General features: G+C 37.7%; 1 protein-coding gene across 4 annotated transcripts in view; it reads right to left on the bottom strand.

Annotated features, from left to right (window-relative positions):
* The window catches only part of NECTIN3 (nectin cell adhesion molecule 3), a 60,201-nt gene that overhangs the window by 15,600 nt on the left and 17,270 nt on the right, over window positions 1-27,331 (bottom strand). For 2 of the 4 annotated variants that reach the window (XM_077342163.1, XM_077342162.1), the window contains exons 2-6: window positions 24,811-25,149; window positions 19,463-19,759; window positions 15,529-15,646; window positions 11,826-11,977; window positions 1,074-1,212 (exon numbers count right to left, since the gene is read on the bottom strand). In XM_077342163.1, coding sequence (XP_077198278.1) covers window positions 1,074-1,212; window positions 11,826-11,977; window positions 15,529-15,646; window positions 19,463-19,759; window positions 24,811-25,149 — 1,045 coding nt within the window. Of the gene's footprint in view, window positions 1-1,073; window positions 1,213-3,651; window positions 6,574-11,825; window positions 11,978-15,528; window positions 15,647-19,462; window positions 19,760-24,810; window positions 25,150-27,331 lie in introns of those variants that run through there. The other 2 variants (XM_077342160.1, XM_077342161.1) reach the window with 1 other exon arrangement.

Genomic DNA, 27,331 nt, shown 5'->3' with positions numbered 1-27,331 from the left:
AGAACTATTCCAACAATTTAAGTTCAACAGCACTTATTATTTATTTATTATATTTGTATACTGCCCTCCCCGAAGGCTCAGCGCAGTTCACATTAAACAGAACAGAAATAATACAGATAACTTAGATTAACAATAATGAATGAAGTGAAACAACAAGCAAAATTAAACATTAAAGTAACTCATACTGATAGCCCAAGTGGGTTGGGTGGAACTGCAGTGGGTGCCATAGGAGGGGGCTCAGAAGGAGGGCCCTTGGGAAGTGATGGTACAAGTCGACCTCAACCAAATGCCTGGTGGAGGAGCTCCCTTTTGCAGGCCCTCTACAAGTGTGGTGAACAGAAACATATGCAAACAACAAAACTACTGTCAACATTTTAAAACAGAAGTATGAAAGCTGAAAACTTTCTAGGACAAGGAAGAAGCGTTTACTTCTAGACCCATTATGCACGGGGGTTTTAGCGCACATTCGGGGTGGAATGGCGGCGACTAAAATCACGGATAACGCACGGAGCCGGCTGCAACCGGCTGCAGCTTCGGTGCATGCCGCCGAAAAAGCCGCGTCAGTGAAACGCGGAAGAAAGCGCAGCTTCCGGGTGAGCGGGGCGCAACCAGAAGCGGCGCCCGGATCGGCGCGTGCATAATCGGTTACTCTGGGTTTTGCCGCCATCGCGCCCCGCCCCGTACATAACCGGTATGCGTTGCGTCTTCCCCCTCCGCGTTTTCCATGTGACCCGAAATCGCCGTTTCGGCGGCCGTGCATAATGGGCCCTAGTGTTGCAAATAGGCACTCCTTAAGGAGACAGGGAGAACTACGTCAATTTGTACAAAGGAGAGTGGTATATATTTTTATCTTATGGGTATATCCTATCACCATACATAGTGAAGGGCAGAACATTCCATGAATGCAAGAAGCTCTTGCACTGGCAGAATATACCTTGCACTGACTATGCAGTGGCAAACAACCCAATGCAGCTTGATATTACTAATTCAAGGATAGTGTAAGTGCATATTGGTACAATGTAAACTCAAGATATACTGTATGATTTAATCTGGTTTAAAGAAATGTAACTTACACTTTGTCCAGGTAAGAGGGTCTTTTCTTCCTGGGAGTCAGTAGAACTGTCACAAAAATTGTAATGATAAAGAGAGCAAGTACTGCTCCTATAACAGCCCCAGCTACAGCTACAGATGATGACTGCTTAAATGGAACATCTGAAATATAATTGATCACATGCATTATGCTTTTCAAGAAGTATGTCACATTAATCAAAATTCTTCTCAAAATCTGGAAACAGAAAAATGGCTGACTGCCTCAGAATAGATTAGCCTTTGCAGTTGTGAAAAAATAATGTTGGAATTAATAAAATACACATAATTCAGTATCACTTACACTTTTACCTTAAGCGCCATAAGCATCAACAGAAAAAAGAAGAAAAACAAGACAAGCCCAAGTCTCTATTACTTTCTGTGGGAATTACTCACAACTGTAGCATTGGGGTCTGTGTAAATATCTCTTTTTGTTGTTGCTGTTGCAGAGAAGCCTACTAGCATCCATATCTGTTATGAACTAATCTTTATCTGGTTCAAACTGATCTATGGCTACCTTTCTAGCCTGCTGCTCCATGGTGGTCAAGCATTTCTTATCCATATAAAAACTTAAGTGTGAATGCCTACTTTATCACTATAACAGAATACAATTTTTCAATCTGCAGAATTCCAAGTATCAACACTGAGCATTCCAGAGAAGACCTGCAAGCATATTTTATTTGTGTAAATATTACTGATTCACCTCTTCCCACCCCACAAAAAGGGGCCCAAATACTTCCCATATAATGTGTGAAACTAAGTGGATCTGCCTTGAAGGTGCCTGAGCAGGGAATCCCATGGAAAGCATATATAAACTCTCTGAACTCCACAGAGGTAAAGTGGGTTAGAAGTATAACAAATTAATAAAGAGGAGAACCAGGAAGTTTTTTACTGCATAATATTAGTCTCATATAATTAATCCCAATATAGCAGGAGTTGAAATGCGCTCTGTAACTAATGATTTCTTGAAAGCTTCAGTTCTGTGTAGGAAAACCATGAAATATCATTAAATACAAGAATGCACGCTTTACCTGATTTTCTACATGTACACTTAACAAAAAAGACATTATACTAATGACATTACTCTACATGGAACTCTTTCAGCATATAACCACCTACTATCATCCCAAATGGGAACAACTTCAACAGTTTCAGAAAGATCTTCAGAAACTAGTCTTGAACAGGTGTTTGTATTCTTCTGCTTCATTTTGTCACTTAGCTTTTCAACTGCCAGTGGTCCTTCAAAACTATACATCTGAAAAGGTTTGATTTTCAAAAGGGTTTTACTGGTAATTTCACTTTTAAGAAAAAGTTTTGACAGGTAAAAATATCATTTGATCTCTGGCTTCCTGAACCATTCGGAAAATCCCTTTAATAGTTTTCAAAGCAAAGTACTGTTTTACGCTACAAAACAATGTGGTAAGCATGGATCAGGAGGTTTCCCTGCACTGTACATTCACATTCAATTTGACTGAATTTGGAGAATTTCACATTCATTCAGTTAACATTTTTGTTATTCTCTAACTGGTTACTGATGAGCTACAGCTGAGATTTGCACTGATTAAATCACAGAGCAAAAGAGGAATCTTGATTTGCAAGTACATCTGAACTTCTTTTTACTCTGATTTAATCAATGTGATTCTAGGATGGAACAATCAGTAAGCTATAAGGAAAGAAAAAGTGCAAGCATATAATGGCTAATGTTCAGCAGTGTGAAATAACTGTGAAAAGCAAAAATAGAAAAGACAGTGATCCATGATGCACTGGAGCCACTATGGAATATCATTGAATTTGAAACCCCAAACAGTAACTTGGAAGATTTTAAACACATCTTTACAGCTAAAACCTACTCTTGTTTAAATACTCCACCATTAATCTGGGAAACCATATAGTTAGCTACAGTACCTTTAAATGCTCTAGAAAATATTGGAAGTATTATGAACTATACTATTATATACTAAATTCAATCCTGTGGATTGGGTCCATCAATGATCATACTTTCCTTCAGTGTAAGTAACCTTCTCCGGACGCTGGAAGAAAAGCTGTGCTTCTTCCATCAAGAAATGACTTCTTATGCTGGTAGAGAGCACAATGATTAGCAGAATGGATCTGTGGTATCCAACCCCTTAGATTTTATTAATTTTTCACATACAGCTAGATTGTATTCATTGGGGGAATAATTCATAGGAACAGTTACTGGACAGCAACATAAGCTGAAATCTTGGTGACTTTCTTTATAGACTTTCTTTTGTGGTTTGAAGTCTAAATTGTTTGGCCTCTTCAAATAGCAAAATAAACTAAACTTTGTATAACTGAAAAACAAAACAACTTGAATAGCTGTTTCTGCCTTTTGGATGCAGATAATATAAGCAGAACACAAGTCTTTCAAGCTTTCCAGCAATCCATTTGTGAAATTATCTTCCAATGCATTTAAACTATGATGCAGCGAAATACCAATCTGATGTTTTCCAACTATTTTCTGCTAACTAGTTTGCTAGCCTATATTAGCACATCACTTTATGTGTTTTTTTCAATCATTTGTGTATATGACCTGCATTCAAGAAATTAATTTAACAAAAGATTTATTTCACACAACAGCTAGTTCATACTTACAATCAGTTCTCTATTTACACCAAACATACATTAGGTAAGAAACACTGCAACACTTAACATTGTAACCCTATAATGAACCTCTTCATATTTAGATGTGAAACTCTTGAGAAAATATTACAAACTTAAGATAAAGAACACAGAGCATTATATACTCGCTTCTAGATTTGAGTGTTACAAGAAAGTGTTTGGGGGGCTTACACAAAGTATGCCAATATTGTTTACAATGGAGATGTTCCTAAGACCACAAGCTATCTTTAAAAAAAAGGTAACACACACAAACGCACGCACGCACGCACACACAAGAGTTAGGATCTGCTGGTAGCTTACGGCCTGGTCATAAGTTGACTGAAGTAAGTTTACATCAGTTAGCAATGGACCAATCCATATAGTAATTATAGTAACTCGTTTGAGTTCACAGGCAAGCATGGTTTGATAATTTCATTTCCTAATGTATTGAAGAGAGACTTTGGTCAAGTAAAGTAATATTACCACTTGAATTATCAATGTGATAGAGATGTGTAGAAAACCAGTTTCATATGTTTATAAATACTAAATTGCAGTCACATGTTTGAAGACATAGCAACCAAGTCACAGTGTACTGTCAAACTGCACCTTAATACAGATACTGTACTCACTGAAAAGCTCAAAAATACTGTAGATTGTGTAATGATTTCATATTACTCACAGATATATACTTGGAAATAGTTTCTACAAAGCATTACCCTAACGTGTACATCATCAATTAGACTGCCAAATTAATGAAGATTCCAAATTTAGATAATTTAATGAAAATGAACTATAATCCATTTTGTGCATGTTTGACAAGTCCTGCTCAAATCAATGGAGCGTACTTCTAAGCCTGAAACTAATGTCCACTGAGCTCCTCTAATAATGCTACAGTCTCTGCAACAAACTGCTTTAAAAAAATTGAAGTATTGTTAAACAGCAAAATTGCCCCATCTCCTATGCTGGATTTCAGATAAAGCAAGCCCCTTTCTTACAAAATTGTTGCTTCTGTCTGCCAAACAACTCACTACAGTTGCGGTAAGTTGTTCTCTATTACGTTTCTTTTCAAGCAGCATTGGTTCAAAACAGCGTCTCTACACATTTCATAGGAGATTTAGCTAACATTGCTTCACTTTAAGCTGACACCTGTGTGTCTTGTCATACCTTTTCATGCTTTCATCTCAACATAGGCAGGTTTTCAGAATTATATACGCTTAAAAAAATGGAACATGGTGAACGTAAGGTTGACTTTGCATTTTAAAAAGTATGCTTCCTAATAATGTTTTTATACAGCCCGCACACTCCTTGTAACTCCACAAAATTCTGTGAGAAGCTGATTTGTTTCTTTTTAAAATGCATCTTCACTCAAATATAGAAGTTGCATCTGTGTTTAAACTGAATGTATTTATAGCTTTGTGCTTAATTAACATTCTGAAGAGGGCTTAGGGAAACCTAACATTTCCTGAACATTACTTTTTATGGTGAGCATTTCTACTGAAGCAACATTTAATCAACCTTTTGGAAAAGATTCTTTTGAAATGCAGCTAAAGTGTTTGGAATCTAATATTCCAGTGTTTGGAATTAAAATGCAGTGTAAAAATATAGATAGTGATATGTTGCAAGACTGTTCATTGAAAAGTCTATTTGCAACAGGTTCAGTGCAACAAGAAATCTGTACAAGATACCACCCACTACAGTATCTAATTATGGCAAGTCTCAAAAATGTAGAGGTATTCAATTCTGTGCAGAAAGCCTAAAAATAAAGCTTTGAAAAAACTGTGCCATCAGAATATTTCATATTGTAAAAATTATCTTATGTAAACAAAATGTGCCTTAGATCAGCTCTATATTTGAATAAGTTTCATGTTGCTTTTTACTCAAATTTATAGCTCCAAAAGATGCACCAAGATAATTCTTGATCACACATTTGTAGTCACAAGGAAAGACAGTTGCTTCATTTCAAACTCTTTATAACAATTTCATGGGCTTGTTTTTTTTCCGCTTAGCACTTTGAACTTTAACGTGCTATAGGCCAAATAAAACACTATGTTAAAATTCTGATCTTGTGAAAGACAGTAGTACAGCATTGAAAAAAAATCATCAAGCAGCTTCGATACATTTAAAGGAGGTTTTACATTTCATTTGTCGAGTTAGAATATAAAAAACTTGAAAATCAACTTTCAAAAGCTTATTCTTCAAGAAAAAAGTATAAACAATCTGAAAATGATCAGCTAATGAAGGGGCTTTATGTACTGTCAAAATTTGAAAGTGGTCATTACACATACCACTCCTTTCGAGATATTACAGAACCATCTACATGTGAAACCAAGTCATCTTCATTTTCATCGTAACATTCATCACCCAAGTATTTCATTCCTAGTGTTCCACCTTCATAGTAATCCATTGGTCTTTCATACCTGTCCTGGTACCTGTTAATAGTGTCTACATTGTTCCAATCAGTTTTTTCAGGTTCTCCCAAGTAGTCTTTAGTTATGAGACTGTTCACTGGATGTTTTGTTTCCTTTTTCACACTGTCAGGGTAAGAATCCACATCATCTACCTGGAGAGTATCTATTTGAGATTCCTTTTGCATATCAGATGGTGGAATGTAGTTCTTTGCAAAGTAGTCGCCACGAAACGTCCTCCTTCTCCTATACCAGACAGCGCCAACCAAAACACTCACAAGTATCAGGAAAAGAGCCCCGCCCACTGCACTACCGATGATGGTGCCCCAATTGTCTTCCTGCATTTCTGGCCATGATGATGGTGGAAAAAACATTAGTTTTGGTTGTGTTGTTAAACCTGTGATGCCATCAGTTGAAGAAAGCCATGGAATCGTGGGTGGTGATGTGGTAGTAGTAGGAGGATCTAATGGAAGACCAAAGAGATACACAAGACACAGAAAAGGCAAAGAATGTCAATGCAAACTAAACCAGTTAAGAGCTGATAAGAAAGCACAGTTGATGGAAAGTTAAATGTAAACATAGTTTTTCATTCTTCATCGATTTCCATGATTATTCACTAATTTGGGTAGAAATACAAACTTAAAACAGTCATACAGCTTCCAGACAGCTTCCAAGTATAAAAACTGATTACTTTCTGCAATTGTTTTACAGCAAGCATATGGGATTAATTCCATCAGCTGAAAAGTCAGAGTTAAAAACTGAGTGAAAGAAATGCAAACAGAACTGAATTTGATAAAGCAGACTTTACTCTAATATTAATACCATGGTTAAAGAATGAAAAACTATGGAGTGCATGCTAAAGTTAGCTAGATATGATTTTTACTTTTGCCCCAAATATGTGGCATTAATTTCATAGCTATTAAAAGATGTAATCAACAATTAGTATGTTATACACTTCAATGTGCTTGAAATTCTTACTAATCTGGAAGGTACCGAGAAACAACCCAAATAAGGGGTGAAAAACAGAAAAACTTGTAGAACAAATGAAAACAAAGTAGTTTGTAATTTCAAAACCACCTGATTTCTGAAGATAGGCGTAACATATAAATGTTTTCAATAGTTGACACTCTAAGGTTATACTTTATTTTTCTGTTATGGAAGGCGTATAAACTTACAAATTGAGTAGAATACCCAATCTTTATTATATTGACTTTAAAAGCCAAGGGTAAATTTACATCTGAGCATAGCAAAGCTTCAAGTCATTTATAGTTTGCCAATGGCCAAAGTCCAGAGAACCGTGCAATTAGATTAATGTGCTGGATGAGTTTCTGGACTAGTTTCTCAACAGCAGTTCTCCATAAGGACAATTTCATAAACAATTTATAATGCAGGAGGAGAATCTGCTAGTCAAAAGACAAATAAGGTCAAAAAATTACTGAGTATGCCCAATATGCTTATTTATATTTAATATTATGTTTGATGTAGATCTTTGATTGGCTTATTTGTCAGACTTAGGCTGGGCATACTCAAAGTACTGGAGCAATCAATACAGTTAGAAAGCTGCAGCCCTCCCCAACACTACAGTGTTAGGAGAAACTCAACAATTTAGAATTTAAAATCAAAGGTATTTATTTTTAAATAGCTCGATATTATCATGTGGTCATCCAAAATATAATCAGCTAGATGAAACTGTTAACAAAATATTAGTCTGACTACTTCTTCCAAGACAGCATTAACTGTGTAGGCAAGACAAGCTAGAAAAGTTCATCAGCCCAATTATTTTTTTTACAGAAGCATAACTTAAGCCACATCAGTCATTGATATATTATTAATAATAACATCTTAACTCTATACTCCAGTAGTTTAATTAACACAAATTATATTTTAGTTTTGTTTTATGATCTTTGATGGTCTGTCTTGCTTACAGAGTTAAAACAGTTTATTGGACAGTATTACTGTTAGATCTATGTGCTATCTGTCACTACATGAACAGTTTATTTACATACATTAGGTGATTTGTTAGCACAGGTTCTTTGTGAACATATTAAAGTGTACTAAATGAATAAAGAGGAAACAGAGGAACTTTTAAATAGAGGTACTGTACAGGAGAGATCATGAATCTTAGGCAATGATGGCTTAAAAGAAGTTAATGAAGGCCACCGATCCCTTCAACATCTTGTAGTGGAAAACTTGTTATTTAGTAGTTATATTTTTGCAAAGTGCATCATTATGATACAAGCAATTGGAGAACATCTTGAAAATTATGCTTTGCAACCAGATTGCAGGTCATGTCCAGGAATGAAATCAGGAAATGGGTTTCTCCACCTCCTTCCTAAGCAAGTGGCACAGGCTTAGCAAACGACATCTCGTGGGTACAACTTGGAACCTGGAGGACGTGATGCTCACAAATCTCAGCAACTGGCTGAATTACTTGGGAGCAGGTGTTTAATGTTTTCAGGCTCTTAGGCTGAGGCAGACAAAATTCAACTGACCATTATGCTAGTTGGCTAAATTTAATGCCACCTTCCTTTTGCATCACATAAAAATCAGATGGCAGATAAAAGACAGGGAGCCTGAAGTTTAGATAACGCCAATGGCAGAACTGAGAGTGGAAGAAAAAAGGGATGTGAATTATTTTGGAATTTTCTTCTCTCTACCTTTTGTCATGGTGTTTCACCTGCTAAGTTTCCAAGTGGCAGGTATTCAACGCAATCTGTACGCAATCTTACGTGTTTACTTAAACCTGTGAAAGAGTGCAGTGATTTCTGTCACCACAGACCCCATTTTTCTCTAAACTATTCCTGACAGTCTGCTGACCCCAAGAAACAATATGGGGGGCTTAAGTATACTGCAGCAGAAGGGGAGATAGAAACAAAATTCACAGATGGAGAAATACAACCCACTAAATACAGAACCAATTGTGGATAAAATCATCTACAAATGTTTAAACTACACTATCTTTAAGGATGCCACTATTATAAACTATAATTATAAACTATAATATCCTAAACTTTCCTATTATCTACTCAGTCACATTATTCCCTTATTTCTTTCTTTCAACAGTCCTTGTAATTCAAACCTTTCTTTCTTAACATGCACTTTCTAGATCATCTTGTTATGTGTACATTAAGTTCTGTATACCAGTATTGTACAGATTTCTGTTCAAATAGACCTGATATTTAATTAAGCAGAATTCTAGATAATAAAGAGCTCAAATATATAGCATCATAGATACATAGATACAAAGAAAACAACATTAAGTTATCAGCAAGATGCAAATATATGAAACATGTCTTCTATTCACACCATGATATCCATTTTATGCCATTTCTCAAATAGAATTTAATTTTGCCTTAATAGTCAATTGAAGTGACAGCTGATTACATATTTAAAAAGCTATAAATATGTCCTATAAGTCTTTTATTTGCAAGGAAATTTACTGAAAAGTGCAGACAAATTAACCTGAGTTGCTTCTCACAGCACATTACCAAAAATGTATTATTCTTAAATAAAATGCTGAGCTAAAAATTTAAGAAAACAGGACTTGACAAACCCCAGGTACTAGGGTGCCATGACACCTAGTATTTTAAGTAATGATCCTCTGAAAAACTACTTATCATTTCACTCTGAATATGTTCTGTCATAAGAGCCTCTTGTGGCTCAGGGTGGTAAGGAAGCCGACATGCTCTGAAGCTCTAACCATGAGGCTGGGAGTTCAATCCCAGCAGCTGGCTCAAGGTTGACTCAGCCTTCCATCCTTCTGAGGCCAGTAAAATGAGTACCCAGCTTGCTGGGGGGTAAAACGGTAATGACTGGGGAAGGGAATGGCAAACCACACCGTATTGAGCCTGCCAAGAAAACGCTAGAGGGCATCACCCCAAGGGTCAGACATGACTTGGTGCTTGCACAGGGGATATCTTTACCTTTACCTTATGTTCTGTCATATGACATAAATATGCACATGCATGAAATTCAGGTCATTGCTTGTTTGCATATTAACTTTACACCTTTCTGTGGTTGGCTGAAAAATGCCAACTCCTAATTTTGGCTGGCTCCTAAAGCCAAACACATTTTGTGAAGACGTGTTAAAGCAGTCTTTTAATTTAAAGAGTGAGGAAGCACAACCCATCATGTTTTAAATCTCAATGTCAGTCTTCATACCCAAATTACATGTAAATGAAATCACCAGTAAGGAACTGAATTAAAAAATCTATCCTGAACCATTAAGAACAGACAAAGCCTAAAATGATAATTACTATTCTAAATTATACTTGCTGACCCATATCTCAAGCTCAACAACTACTTACAGTACTTGAGATCACGACATACACCTTCATCTCCTTATACTACTTTTGTGTACATACGTATGAAACTAGATTAAAGATTATAAGTATGACAACATGTGTTAAGTATGTTTGTCTAGCACATTTGTATTCAATCTGTAATCTAAAATACTACACCCAGTATATAATGAGTAACAAAGGATACAGTTAAACACTATTAGCAATTTTCTCACTCTCTCTACAAGACCTGCTCACAAAGAGCACAGGCAGCCTTTGCTACAGCCCCTAAATCCCATTCTTGCCGCAATGCTTAGGAATAGTGCTCATTCTGTGCATTTACACAGGTCCTAATTTCTAGAAGCAGGCTTCTCTTCATCTTTGGTTCAACAAAGCCCAAGGGAGAATTCAGAAGGGAAGAAAGTGAAATAGTTGCCAAAGTTTGAATCCATCTCTTAAAAAATGAACTATCAGGTCATAAAACAGATCACTTGCCCTCCATATCATTTTCTTCAACTATCTTTTATCTGGGAGGCCACACTTAATGCTGAGGGCTGGCTGAAAAACTGACAGAGGTGGCTACATAACAATAAAGAGATGTATACTGCACATATATGGAAAGTGATTAGTTCTTATTGTAAGTAGCATCCATATAATTTCAACTTCACATAAATTATCCTGTTGCAATTTTGTTACATAGCATAGTATTACTACCATGTTTTATCTGTTTCCCTATTACAATATGAAAAAAAATACTTCTGATACTTATAAAGACACGAAACTCTCCTAATCAGTCAGGGCCTGTTTACCCATGTAGCACATGTAGGCCCTGTGCTTCCAGAGTGCCCATGTGGTGCCTTTCTTTCCCCCATGGACCAGGGACATGGCCTCCCTCCTCCTCCTTTTCCCTCTTTAAGGACACTTGGAGTGCCCTCAGTCTGGCTGCTCCTGCCACAGTTGTACTCTACTGGGCCTTACAAATCTTTAAACTAGCTCTGGTGCTACAGAATCCGCAAATCCTTAAACCATTCCTGTACCCAATCAATGTTAAGTCAATAATCCAACTTTTGCTTTTAACTATAGTTGTTCTAAAGAAAATACTCTGAAGTCTTAACAGAGGCAGACATTATTCCCACTTTTTTATATTGTACAAGTACTTCCAAGTTTTTAAGATTGTTCTTAAATCAAAATGCACCCATTCACTACAATCACAAACATAACAGCCACTTGTATTATGAAAAGATGTCTGCAAAAATATATAGGGTTGCAACAAGAACGAAGTGAACTCACTGGGTGTGTAAACAACCTGGAAGGAGATCTTTCAAGCCACTACAATTAACAGGAAACAACAACTAATCTGCTATATTGAAAATTATATTTTTAACAGAATCTCTCTAAAAATCTATGCTTCAATCCAACAGAAAAAATAACTCACCTAGTATGTAGATGGTCTTTTGAGCACTTTTTTGGCCTAGAGAATTGGCCACTTTACAAACATATGTTCCAGTATAATTGTAAATCAATGGGCTAAGAAAATGCAGAGTATTATTTAAAGGCTGTAAGCCTTCAGGCCATTGTCCATCCAACCTGAATTACAAAAATATTAGAATATTTTGTGAATTAAGCCAATACAAAGTATTTCATTTGAAAGAACAACTGTCTTTATATAAAATGTTCCCATAAATCTGATCTATAAAAATAAAAAAAGTTATAATGTACACCAAAACTGAATCTTCTACTTTGTCACAATATAAACTTATTAAGTGTGATTTTAAAATGTTGACTGTGTTAATAGGACCTTGTGATTGTTGACTTCAGGTCGACAACTTATTTACAATTCTTCACCTAAGCTGCTTTGTCTACGGCAAGAATCTAATACACATCACAGTCATTTTTGACCAGTGTTTTTGTGATTACTAGAATTGTCTCCTTTGAGACTTAGCCACAAAACAGTGGATGACTAGGTTTTAAAAAGTTCATGGTCTGTATCTTTTTTGGGGAGGGGGGCAAGTTTCTCTTTAAAAATTAAAAAAAAATCCTACACTTATAGGAACTAGCAGTCATCTCCACTTTATCAAATGAAGTGTTAATGGACAATGTTCAGCATTTTCCCTATTCTTCTTTGCATTTTCAGTTCCTTGGGACCCTCAAAAGATTAATGCTGGAGTACAAAACCAATATGAATGAAAAACTGCACAGTCAGTAATAGGGATGTTGCACATTTCTCAACAAGCCTGTTTTAGCAAATCTTGTTTGATGCAATCAGACTGTGAAACTATCAAGGATATGTTCAGATTGCATCAAGTAACTTGAACAGCTTCCTGAAGCCAACTCACAGTTCATTAGCCCCCCTCACTGGAACAACTCCACAATGAAGTTGCAAAAGGAAGTTCTTCCCTCCTTCCCAAGCGGGATAGGGATAATAGCAATGCTGTTATCTCTGCATTACAAAAGGGAAAGAAAACACTAATTTTTCTTTCCTCCCTTCCAAGCTGGGCAGGGAAAGATGCATTTTTTAAAAAAGGAACATGGAGAACCATCTCCTTTTTTCTACAAGCTAAGAAGATAACTTGGGGTAGGAAGAAAAGAAGGGTAACCATCTGAACTTATATCACTGCCCCTCTAGTCTGGGGCAGAGCAGTTTCCATGATGGGAGTTTAGAAGAACTCAACTTCCAGCAGATCAGCTAGAAGTTGACTTGTGATTCTCTACCCTACCCCCATACATTTTTGGAAGTCAGGACTGGGCACAGAGCAAAATGTTGCCATCAGGAGATCAGAACCCTCATCAGCTGGGTCAGTTTCTGATAGCTGCAAGAAGCCAGTTCCTACAAAACACATGAATGTGCTATAAACAGCTTGTCAATGAATTGGCAGCCTGATCACTACTAGCCAATAAGAAGTGAATGAGTGGGCAGATATTCTAGCATCTTTAGTTAAGGAGGTGCATAAACACTGCTCTTCTTCCCATCCGAATCAGCACCTTCTCAAGAGTAGGGGGCAATTTTACCCTTGCCCACCGCAGCTATTAATTCAAATGCATCATGACATTTCAAAAGTAATCTTTTATGGCAGTGGAAGACCCATAAAGTAGAAGGGGAAGAGAAGAATGTAGCTTCTATTTCCCCACACTGAATAACAACCAGACTATTTTCCATAATGAATTTTTTTCCTGTTACCCAAAACAAATAATGTCTGCGTCCAATAACACCAGCAATAGGTGATGGGGGTCACAGAAATATCCCAGTAAACAATAATGTTTACCCAATTAGGTATTAAATGTGCTCAAAATTGCTATACAGTTTTGGTATTTGGAACCTACCTTGAAACACAGAATGAAGTGGAGATAGCAATATTTTAAAAAATCAACAATCATTTTGGAATAGTTAAATTAGTCAAGCTCTCTTGATAACCAGTTAACAGACATAACATTGCCAAAAGTTAAGTTTACACATTTACTCTTCTCACAGCTGATTCAGACTAGTCACTAAAGACTGTCCTCCATTAAAACTTGTTAGGCTAAGAGGTGGGGAGAGAGTAATGATTCAAGGTGGCCTAGAAAAATTAGGGGGGGATTTCTTCCCTGAGCCCCCCCCCCCAATTTTTCAACAGAAAACGTAGAAATTTGCGGGTGTAATAAAAGAAACCACCTATGATTTTTTTCCTTTTAAAATTGAAATGCTTTTAAAGGTAAGGTGGGCCTCCTGTAGACATACATTATTCTTAAATCCGGGATTCATTTTTGCACATAAAAAGATATTTACTCTTCAAAAAGGGAGCATGCAGAGCTTTCATTGTTTCTCAACAGTTGATCTTTTCACTTCTCCCTCAAATCACCCTAACACATTTATCCATAGTCTGGGTAAAAAGTTGCTTATTGCCCTTTCTTGCAGGAGAGAAACAAAAAAAAATCAGAAGGGGATGTGGCAGTATCTACAATGATGCTTTTGAGGAAAATTGAAAATATCATAGAGCATTTAGTTCTTTTTAACCGGAGAGCAAAAATTAAAGCATATATGCTAATATAATGTATGGTGCATGAGTTTGCAATTTTCTCAGTTTGCAATTCTGCTTGTATTTATACATTTTAAATTTAAATTAACATCCTCTATTTATACATTTTAAATTCTATACATATAGTATTTATATATGGCCAATCAAGTTATAAATATGTTTTTCATGTTGTTAAAGCAGTAAAGTTAATTTAGGTTTGACAGGACAATAAGTACTGCATACATTTCAATCCCCCCCTCTTTTCATTTTTTGATAAGGAGAAAAAAGGGGAAGGAAATCCCTGCCTGCCATATGCACGCATGCAAGATATGAGGTGGAAAGAAATTAGAAGTAGAGACAAGAAAGGCAGGAAGGCAGAGCTCAATGACCAATTCCTTCCCCAACATTAATTGAAATTCGAAATTTCTATTATTTCAAATCACTAGTCAGTGAGCTGCATTTTAAACCCATTTGTTAAACCCAGCTCAACTGTTAAAATAGTTCTAATATAATAATTTCATTTAAAATTTTTAGAAAGCATAATTTTCTTCAAATAAATTTGCAGAAAATTAGTTTCCAAAGACAACCAATAACTTGGAAACTGAACTTTAACATTGTTGTAAACAAAATGTCAATATAATAGTCCCGGTATCTGGTAATCTGTCGTACATGAGCTTGACTCTTACAGCTTCTTTCTAATGATAAAAGGTACTTCAGCTGCAGGAAAGTAGACATTGTAACTCCCCTCCAAAAAAAACCCTCCAACTTTGTGACCTAGGCTGTTCCATAAGGGCCCATTGATATCAAAAGAGGGAGGGGTTAGTAGGAAATCCCATTCTAAGCTCTGCTGGCAGATCCTGGATATAAGCTACCAAAACCAGTCACTGAAGTTTCATCAAAGTATTATGGCTAATCATGTAACATCCAAGTAGCTAACTTTTTAAAAGAGCATTACAAACTATACCCTGAACTAATGAATTAGTAACTTCAGGCTAAATCAATTTACAGCATAGTGTGTAAAGATTATTCCTTAACATTGTACAAAGAATTAATATTGAAGTTTAAGGAAGTTTCAAACAGCTTTATGAACATTAATTGCAAAAGAAAATATTTTACATTATCGTATTTATTTGGACAAGAACTTACCGACTCCATGTGAACTCCATTGGTAGTGGATTTGCATCAGCATTACACCTGAGTAAAACATTCCCTCGGCCAATATACCAATTGCCATCAAAGCCAGTTACTGTAACTTCAGGGGAATCTACAAACATAATTGTAATCACAAAATTACTTAAGCATGCCAGATCTTTGACTGAGAAAATACTGGATTCTGACAATTAAAAACAGGTTCCCTTTTAAACGTTTTCAAATCTTCGTTAGGAATACCTAATTTTCCTGCATTTAAGTCTTCTTCTTGTCAATCTCTATACAAATTTCTAGAGAATTTACTCCTGATTATGGCTCAGGGTAGAACAGATGTAAATTATCTTGGGACACTAACGAAAAGACTCAGTTGAGAAAGTGGTGGCTACCAAAAAACCCCACAAACTCCTTTTTTGAACTTTCATGTTGTCCCCATGGAGGGAGTTTGCAGCAGCCCTTTTGGGGAGCCTGGTCCTATGCCAGCTCAACAGAAAAATAGAGGGTCAGATATACCATGGTTCTCAGCCTCTTCTTCACCCAAACAATCCTAAAGGCTTTCAGGTTTTTTTTACATGTACCAGTCAGTAAAACATTTCCTTCAGGTCCTTGGCACCCCTGGATGATTTTTTAAAATTTGTGAGCCCTAGTAGCTCATCAGCTCCAGCCAACCACCTAGCTACCTTTCAGGTCCTTGAGACCAAGGTGGGAGCTCCACTTGTCCAGAAAAGACCAACAGCCCAGCCACACAACTGACATACATTCAGCTGCATTTGGTGCAGGGTACTTCCAGCCTCTCAAATAAGCTTGCCAACCTCAAATTCTGTTCTACAAAGTTGTACATTGAAGAAAATATAACCACTGTTGAGCCACCTTGCAGCTACTTCCTTGTTAAGTGATTTCACCAGGGTGTGTCCTTGGGCGATGGCAGGGGCTTCCTCACCCCATCACCACATCAGAATCACATATGGTATGCAAATGAATCTTAGAGTTTGGTTGAACTTCCTAGTCAATTTTAATGGAGTCTTGCAAGTCTGACTACTGTAGGCCCATTACTCTGCCTATACTAAAGAGACTCATGCACTAGCTCCCCATACTATATATATACTATACTAAAGCGACTCATGCACTAGCTTATTTTTGGGTTTATATACTGCCACTAGCCAAGAGGTCTCATGACGGTTCACAGTAAGCGGCCTTTACATTGGCTTTCTTCAGGGCTTTCTGCCAGGCAGCCTTTGGCTCTTTATATTTCATTGCTGGCTCTGAACTTCATATTTTTTTCTGTGCTGATCCAAAATGGATCAGTAGGGAAAATAGGCCCAGATCCTCCTTTGGTCTGCCACTATTGTGTACCCTTCAGTACAGCCTGTAATCCCTGAGACTTTCTAGTACATCCCTAAGATTTTCTAGTACATGCTGATGGGCCATGTCTATTTCAGTTTACCAGTATCATGTAGGCATGCATTGCTATGCAAACCTGGATGAGTTTGGTGTACATTCTTTTTTAAATTTGGAATGACCACACTTTCTTCTGATATGGGTCCTCTTTTGGACAGGATCCGAGCTATTGGCCACTGGCACTCTTCTATATATAAACCATAAATATGGGCCATACTGTGATTTACAAACCCTTATGTGTTTTTATTTTAGTCCTGGCAGATTCAAGAAAGCAATTTGATTGTAGATCACAGCATCTTCTTCTGGACTGGTTTGTACACAACTTCTTCAGGCTGGCATAGCAATTTGGGCCTCAGTAAGTGACTACACATCACCTGGATGAGACACAGAGGGATGCACCAGCCTGCCCTTCTTGACATCATTTTGGATCAAGTCATCCAATGGGGCCCATTGGATGCTGTCATCATACAACTTGGCAAGAATGATCTTCCCACAAAGAGGTGGTACTATTTTGTCATCATTCCAGATTCCTTCATACGAACACAAGAGAAGCCATGCTGGATCAGGCTAATGGCCCATCCAGACTAACACACTGTGTTACACAGTGGCCAAAGCACAGGTGCTATCAGGAGGTCCCACCAGTGGAGCCAGAAGTCCAGAAGCTACAGTTGCTCCCATTACTGTTGCTCCCTAGGTACCAAGAATACAGTGCATCACTGCCCCAGACACTGTGCTCCATCTATGCCTTATGGTTAATATTCACTAATGGACCTCTAACGCATATGCTTATCATCACTTCCTAAAGCTGTCTATATTTGCAGCCACATCACTTCTTGCAGCAGTGAATTCCATGTGTTCATTACTATTTGGATGAAGAAGTACTTCCTTTTATCTGCTCTAAGCTTTCTTCTAATTAATTTCATAGTGTGTCCACAAGTTCTTGTAGTGTGAGATAGGGAGAAAAGTACTTTTTAACCTTTGTGATCCTATGTATAACTTTGCAAACCTCTATTACATCACCCTTCAATTGTCATTTAAGAAACGTAAAACATAAATTTCTTCAAGATGAAGAACCCTAGCTTTTAACCTTCCTTCATATGAAAAGTGCTCCATCTTCTTAATCATTTTAGTTGCCCCTTTCTGCATCTTACCCAATGCTCTAAGATCTTTGTTCAGGTGCAGTGAACAGAACCATATACAATATTCCAAATAAGGCTGCCCCATAAATCTATACAGTGTTCTGATTTGGTCTGTTGGAATGCTGCAAATGGTATGGGGTGATCTTGCCTGAAAAAGCAGACTTGATCATTCAGGATGTATGCAAGGCAGAAACCCAGATTGTAGAAAACTTTTTGGGGGCGAGGGGAAACCATCACAACCCTGAACATTTCATTCAGACATTCCGAGGGTGCACCTCTCGGAATGGGGCACAGACATTTGGCTACATGCTATTTGTTAAGGTCTGCTGAATTGACGACAAGCATAGGAACATTGATGGGAGCAGAGTCACCTTGCTCTTTGGGCTTTCTTTGGAACTTGGAAGGATTCCCCGGGGGGGGGGCACATGCTATTTTGGGCACTCCTTTATAAGGTCTTGGAACTGATAAAAGGAATTGCCATGTCTTGGCGATGATACACTAAATTCTGTGGAGTTTCCATTTCCTATACTTCAATGGCAGCAAATGTCAATTTAACAACAGAAATACTCCAAAACAGGCCTGGTCACAATCAGTACAACAATATGGCTTACACCCAGCAAAGCATTCTTAGAATTTCACTGCCAATCTTGGTTTTAACACATATTTTCAAAGATGGTAAAAGGCAGACATATTGAGATAGAAACACTAAGTACATCATTTTACCATGGCAACTCTCTAGTTGACCAATCAGTCTCTCATACACCCTTCTCTGCCCTAACCACTGGTGAGGCCAGAATAAGATTATTATAAGGATAAAATGGAAACAAGAATGACGTTGAAAGCCACTTGAGGTCCCTACTGGGGAGAACAGTGGGGCATATAATATCTAAATAAATTTAACCTAATCTACTTCAAATGTTGATGTAAGAACAAAATGGAATACTATCTATTCACGCTATCTAGAGCTCCTTAGAGAAATGATTGTATGAAAATGCAAAAAAAAAAAAGAGAGAGAGAGAGAGAGAACCCTGTTTCATAAATTGTACAGCCTCCTCATAAGGCAATTATTATAGCCAAGTCTTTAATTTAACAATGGATCTAATAATTTTTTTGGGCCAGCACAAACCTATTACAATTGTATACATTTGCATTGTTATCCTAAAATACATACTACAATACAAACGGGTTGATCTGTATCATCACATTGACATTCCAAAGCAGAGAAAACCAGTAACACTATATAAACTGTTATTTCAGCTAACTGAGCTCACACCTATGCCTTCAAAGAACTTTCAGAGTCATCTGAAATTTCCTAAAAACGAATAGATTTGTAGTAGGAAGACTGATTCTATTTTGCAGATTAAGAAGTTAGTATATAATTTATATCCACTACTTACATTGAATGTCTAGTACATAAGAATGCCTTATCTCCTTTTCCAAAGCTGGATGTCGCACAACACAAGTTATACGTCTTCCTCTAGCAAACCTGGTGGGGACAAGCTTGTACAGACTCTCAATTGTGACTGTTTCATTTGGATATGAAGTTGAGATGGATTCCATTTCACCAAGACCTCCCTCCCAGGTAACATTGGCAGCTGGTTTTCCAGTGGCTGCTGTGCAAATGGCTGCAATTGTTTGATTGGCACCGTCTATTAAAGTGTTTGGTCCCTTTGTTAGGCTCACAATCGGTTCAACTATAGAAAAATACAGATAAATGTTATTAATACTCACATTACTTTTTAAAAGTTTCAGAACAACTCCCAGCAGCAGTGACTCCACAAAAATATGACACTTACTTGTCTTTAACTACTGCCAACCACAAACCCTTGGGTGATTTATATATAGCTAAGCAGAGATAACTGAAGCATGCCACCTCTGAATGTTCAATTTTTAGCGTACTCAATTGAACTATGAATTTGTCTAACCCTCCTACCAAGAACAGTAGCTGTAATTAATGTCACACATTACCTGCCTACTTTTTTAAACATTTTGAATTGCAAAAATATGAACAATGACTAGCAAAATAGTTATAGGTTACCTCAATCATCTCTTAGTGGAAATTGTTCATGATTTCTGTGATCTTTAATAACTAATTGAATGTAATTAACTGAGGAACAAGACTGTCTTATTACTTAACTGCAAACCTGGAGATACCTTGAATTCAACTGAATATAATATAATTCAAAAGATAACAGGGTTTGCTTAAACTGTCACAAGTTCAACTGGTTCAGAAGTAACAAAACTTAGAATCATGGAATCATAGAGTTGGAAGGGGCCATACAGGCCATCTAGTCCAACCCCCTGCTCAACGCAGGATCAGCCCAAAGCATCCTAAAGCATCCTGAAAAGTGTGTATCCAACCTTTGCTTGAAGACTGCCAGTGAGGGGGAGCTCAACACCTCCTTAGGTAGCCTTTTCCACTGCTGAACTACTCTGACTGTGAAAATTTTATTCCTGATATCTAGCCTATATCGTTGTACTTGTAGTTTAAACCCATTACTGTGTGTCCTTTCCTCTGCAGCCAATGGGAACAGCATCCTGCCCTCCTCCAAATGACAACCTTTCAAATACTTAAAGAGGGCTGTCCCCTCTTAACTTAAATTTATATTGACACCCATCCTTGTATGATGCTATTGTCCAGGCTTAAATGTTGTCAAATAAAAATATTTGAGAGTTTATATTTTATATATATAATATGAAAACTTAATGCAAGGTTTGACATCCTTTAACCTGAAACTTTAATAATTAGTGTTTCTACCTGACAAATGCTAAAAATAATGTATAGGTAGGTTCTCATGAAGCATCAAAAACCCATTAAGATATCATCCCATTTCATACATACAAACTACAAAACATATAGAAGAAGAGTTAGTTCTTATATGCCACTTTTATCTACCCTAAAGAGGCTCAAAGCAGCTTACAGTCACTTTCCCTTTCCTCTCCCCACAACAGACACCCTGTGAGGCGGGTGAGGCTGAGAGAGCCCTGATATCACTGCCCGGTCAGAGCAGCTTTATCAGTGCCGTGGCAAGCCCAAGGCCAGCCAGCTGGCTGCATGTGGGAGAGTGCAGAATCAAACCTGGCATGCCAGATTAGAAGTCCGCACTCCTAACCACTACCCCAAACTGGTATATATTAAGCTATTATATTTCAAGATTCAAATATACTAGTCAACTATCACAGGCTTGCCATCTGGATACTGAAAACTTGCTTGGGTGATCTTTCAGTCATTCCAACACCAATTATTTCCTAGATTGTAAATCTGACCAAACATCTTATGACAAATAATGACACAAAATCAGATAACTGCATCTGGCATACATTCAGTAAATATATTCTGTGTTATTCTAATCACAACAGTCAAAATGGAATAATGTTCTATGAAGTAAATGCGGAGTCATGTGGAGTGTGCCTTGATGTCTAGTGGGCAGTCCTTTCTGACAGTTATGTAACATTTCCTGATAGTAGCCACAATCCACCTGGAAATAGACTGAAAAGGTGCTTTCCTTCCCTTAATAAGTCCCATGACACACAAAAACTAGGAATTTCCCTTTCTAAATTTCACTGTCTTCTGCAAATAAAATAAAAATACTCTTCTAACATCTAACGATGGCAGTTTTCATTCTGACTCAAAACTTGTCCTGGGGGAAAATACCAGCAATATGATCTCTTGGGACTTGTGGAATTTTGAATCTTTTAATCGTGTAATTGGTGATAATGACTTGTCATTCACCTCAACATGGATTTATATGGCAGCCAAATGAACCTTTAATGAGGAAAAACTTAAACCTACCTTCTTTGGCGATAGAAGGTATTCAAAACTATTTGCAAGGAAGTGGTTGCAGGTCTCTGGCACTTATACAAACACCAGGCAGTAAACCTCCACCACTTACATTTGTATGACTTTCTCATACTAAATTATCTAGACATCAGTAATACCTCATTCACTTCACTAGAAAAATCAGATCCGTGTCCCATATGAACATGCTGTTAATCAGTCTTTCTGTGGGTCGTGGTGAAATGTCAGGAGATCTGACTCTAGGAGAAAATTCTGCCACCTGCCCTGGGACATCTACAGAAGGGTTGAGAACCAACTCTGTTGTCTGGAGTGGGGCTATCAATATCCTCTGTCATCTGCCTACTGGCCTTTTCCAACACTCTGACCAATCACTAGGAGTGGAGGGAACACATAAAAAAGTTTCCCTTCCCAACAAATCTGAAAAGCATCCCCATGTGAGCCTTCTCCTTGGCCAATGTGAGAGCAATACCTCTAGGTTCTGGTGTTGCTTTGAGTAGCAAAAGTATACCTCAAGTGTTCCCACACTGCAAAAATGTCATACAGATATTTCTTGGAAATCACCCACTTGTGAATAACCACCATGTGTCTGCTGAGCACATCTGTCTGAGTGCTGACTTCCCCAAGGATATGCATAGCCTGAATAGTCGAACCTATCCTTATCAATGTCTCTCAAAATTTGATTGCCTCCTGCAACCCCTTGTTTGTTGACATAAAAATGGTGACCGTGTTGTCTGTCCAAAGGAGAATGTTGCAGCCTCTGACCATATCTGCAAAACAGGTAAGGGCATAATTTACAGCTTTTAGCTCTAGAAGATTTATGTAGCACTGTCTCTCAGTGTCTGACCAAATCCCCTGGACTGATTGGCTCTAGCAATGGGCTCCCACCCATGCAAAGAACCATCCATAGTGATGGTAATCCTGCTTCTGCATCCCAAACTGCATCCCTTGGGACAGGTACTCCCTATTACCCCACCATTCCAGTGACCGTAACACTGTTCTGGGAATGGAAAATTTATGCCATTCCAAGTGAAACTGGGCTCTATATACAGAGAAGAACCACAACTGGAGTGGCCTCATTTGTAATTGAGCAAAGGGTAAAACTGATGTAGTCAGTGCCATTAACCCAAGGAATCTGAGAATCTGCTGTACTGATTGAAACCTGTTCTTAAATAACTGTATTGTTAATGCTCTGATCTTTTCAACCCTCTCTATGGGAAGCAGCACTTTAGCTTGCAGAGTGTCGAGACCCCCCCCCCTCCACACACACACATACAAAATGAACTCTCTGAGAAGGCTATAATTTGGATTTTTCCCAGTGAACCAGCAGGCTCAATTGGGAACAAATTGTGAGAGTCCAAGTGGTTTAGTCTTTAAGAGATTCTTCAGACTCAGCCACTAGCAACCAGTCATCTAAGAAAGGAAACACATTACACCCCAAGACTCTCAAGTGAGTTACCACTGGGGTAATCGACTTAGTAAACACCATAGGTGCTGTTGACAACCCAAATGGGAGATAGTATATTGATACACTGTGTTACCACATTTGAACCGTAAAAATGTTCTATGCACAGGATGAATAGAAGCATGAAAATAAGCATCCTTTAGATCAACCACACTATACCAAGAATTGGGTCTTAATAACTTCAAAATAGTAAATACATTAAGCATGAGGAAATGGGTAACCCTCAAATAAACATTTAACTTTCTTAAATATAAAACAGGTCTAATACCACCATCATTTTTATCGACGGTAAACATACAGTCAAAAAGACCTGCAGTCAGTTGACATGTATCAACTGCCTCAATCACTCTCTTTTCGTCTAAAGCTATCAAGGTTTTAGCAAGCTATGGGGAGGGATTCTGCTCTCCTGCATAAATTGGGGAACAGAGAAGCTTCTCCTCAAATTCCAGCCTGTAGCCATTCTGAACAATTTCCAGAATCCACTGATCAGCGGTAACCTCCTGCCAAGAACTGACATAAATAGCCAAACAGTCTCCAAACTTTGGTGTTACAGGCAACTCTTCCAGCCAGAAACCTCCATTCTGATGTTGGGGGAAGGTCGTTCTGAGAAGCAGAATCCGAGGAACCAGCTTGTGATCGACTGAAACTCTTCCTTCTAGAATAACCTTGTTGAGACTAAGGTTTAGATTGGGGATACTGGTTAGAGTAAGGATTGCTGAACTTATTCTCCTGCTGATATGGGTGTCACTGGTATCTTTGAAAGGGATATGCTTAAGCAGACAAGAAGTTTGTTGAGTCGTGACTTTGTAGTCTGCTTATTCTTTATAGGGCGTAAAGTCTCATCTGTTTTGGAGGAGAGCAACACTGATCCCTCAAACAGGAGGTCTTCAGGCAGTGTTGGATCTGTGTATAGCAATCTCCTCTTTGTCAAACTAAGTTTTGCATATAGGTGTTGGAAAACAGGAGGGGGCTAACTACAAGCAGGGCTACATACCAACAGAGGACCAAGAGTGTCAATCTCATTGAAAATACAATGAAGCATTTAATTTGGGAGAGGAGCTCATATTATGAGGTCCCAAATTCAATATCAAATGGCATCACTACTTTTAATTTTGATTTGTGAGTCGTATGCTTTGAAATCTTAGTGAAACAATCTAAGATTTAGGATGCTTTGGGCTGATCCTGCGTTGAGCAGGGGGTTGGACTAGATGGCCTGTATGGCCCCTTCCAACTCTATGATTCTATGAAGATAAAATTGCATCATTGCATGCCAGAACAAGAAAACTAAGAAATAATCGTATACATTGAATCTAAAGAGTGAAGTTATGGTGGCACACAGTATGTGTGAAGTAAGTTGTACCATGAGGTCTAGAATACACCTGGACATGAAATAGTGCTTCTATGGTAAAACTCATTGTAAACTACAACATTTAGTTTGAGCTACAGACATTTTACATGCAAAACAGATATTTAAATAAGCATACCCAATACAGCTACAGTTGTTGATGACTGGGAGTTTCCTAGAGGGAATGTAGCTGCTTTGCATACATATTCTCCAGAATCAGAGAAAGTAACATTTGTTAAGGTGATTGATGCATCTGTAAGCGAATTATTTTTAAGTGATACTCTTCCTTGATATTCTCCTTGAACGGAAAATCCATATTCAGGATTATGAACAGCAATAGTCTGTGCACTCTTTCCTTGAATCTTCTCCCATGTAATCTGTGTTAATGTTTCATTTATATCAAGTATGCATTTCAGTGTAACATCCTTTCCCCATACTGCTTTCACATATGGATCAACTATTGGTCCAGCTAAGGCACCTTTAAAACAGAAAAGAGGGGGAAAAAGGAAAAATATATATTAGTAAGGCATGTCACACAGGTATTATTGCTATACTGTTTTGTCATCTTATCCTTCAGTTCACGTATAGCTTGTTTTATAACTGTATGCATTTCCTTACGAATGACTAGTTCACTTAGGATAATGGATTGGTAGATCCACTCATGCTTTGCTAATGATTTAATAATAACAGAAGAAATGCAGACATTTTGAGTAAATAATCCATAAATAGCAGCACTCTATAAATTCAGGACATTTTAGTACCACATGTAGCAAAGTTAGAGTCCAATGGGACCTTTAAGACCGACTAAGGTTTATTCAAGTTGTAAGCTTCCACGTGCACAACACACTTCATCAGACAATGAAACGGAAATTACCGGACCACAGATATAAGGAGAAAGTCTGCCATGGATTAATACACAGCATGATGAAGATGTTTCTCAGATACACATATCTTACATGTGTGTAAACCTGTTATCAACTGCATGTTTCCTCTGATCTTATCAATGAAAGAAGAATAGACAAGTTTACACTGTTACAACATTGTGCTATCAATAGCCAAAACACTGTGTGCTACGCTGGATTCCAGACAAATTTAGCAATCAAGAATTTAGTCCACATATTGTTTACAAAAAAGTCTGTTAGTACTAAATGAAGCTGGACTGTATATTCCAAGTATGAAGTTTAAAAGTAGTTTAAATATGTACAAGTGGACTAAGCTATTCAGTTTTCAGAACTAATTGTAAACATAAAGTCAACCTATACTGCTAGTAAAATCTCCAGGGTCCCAATCTTCCCAGTAATATTTTTCTACTTGAAAGGTCCTGGAGCCAGCTTCTTTTGGAACATGGAAGCCCTCCCAGCCAGATCTGTCTGCAGTGGGAAGAAACCTGCATGCAAATCCTAGACCAGATTCTCTTGCAATATAGTTTACAATGCACTGCAGAAAAAATCAAAGCCAGCTCCAAGGTCAGGCTGCCTTAAAAAAAATCAATATTTGTTTCTCGGGTCTATTGAACCCATAAAAATTCAGGACTTAAAAAAAAAATCCTGGATCTGAATACATACTGGCATTGGGATCTGATATTTTTCAGAAATGCCAAAAATAAATAAATAAATAAATAATTGAGTTCAATAGACCCAAACTGAAAAATACTGTTTTTTTGCACATCCCTATTTGAGCTTTACAAGTGGCTTACCACTGTAGAAAAAATACCTTATACTGGGAACTTGTTAGATAGCAATTTATAAGGATGCATTTTATGTTGTTAAAGCAGTAATTTAAATTAGGTTTGATAAGACAGTATTATGTCTATTTCAATTTCCTCTCCAAATGTCCATATTCCCCAAAGTTATTTTCTCTATAGAAAAGGAAAAAAAAAGCTTCTCTCCCCATCCCCACCCACACAACTTAATACCTTCTGAAAATGTTATACCGGTAGCAACCGGTAGCAAATTCTTGTTATTTGGAACAGGTTTTAGTTGGAGGATACTACAGAAGTATGTAGCATTATAAATTCTAATAGTACCAGCAATGTATCATGACTTGGGGATGCTTTTATGGGCACCACCACCACTCTGCTTTCACATACCAGTGGAAAGTGCTTTTAATAGTACACAGAGGGGCAAAATTTTCTTCTAAGAACCACTTGAGGCTTAACAGGTGCTGGTCTGGAGAGTTCCCATCCACAAGAAGGAACTACCCTGTGTTTGGAGACTGGGGGCATGGGAGAAGGAGGGGTCAGCTTGAAACTGGAATTCAAAACCCCTGTGCATAAGCAGAACAATCACCCTGTCTCATGCTCATGTGGATCATAGCACTTTCATGTTGCTGATCTATTTTCTCAACCCCTTAATCACTCATAATTTAAATGTGCAAAAGCCTAGCTACAGGTACTTGTCCACGTCAATACAAGCTTCTCACTATGAAAAAGACACTTTTTAGACTGGGTGCTCAGTTAAGAGGTTACCCGCCCTTGTGAACACTTATTATTTATATGAAAGTTAAAAGAAATCCCTTTGGTGTGCATACACTTCCTAAGCAGATAATATGTGGTAAAGGCAGACTCTGCACTCTCCCAGATAGTCAGTGCCACACCGAAGGGAGGGGGAGGAGGAGGAAATAAACAGGCTGGACCAAAACTGGAGTGATAAGCATTATTC

This window comes from Paroedura picta, chromosome 6, assembly GCF_049243985.1.
Source record: "Paroedura picta isolate Pp20150507F chromosome 6, Ppicta_v3.0, whole genome shotgun sequence".
NCBI lineage: Eukaryota > Metazoa > Chordata > Lepidosauria > Squamata > Gekkonidae > Paroedura > Paroedura picta.
Note: the sequence above shows the minus strand (reverse complement) of the source record. Positions and strands in the feature narration are given on the sequence as shown.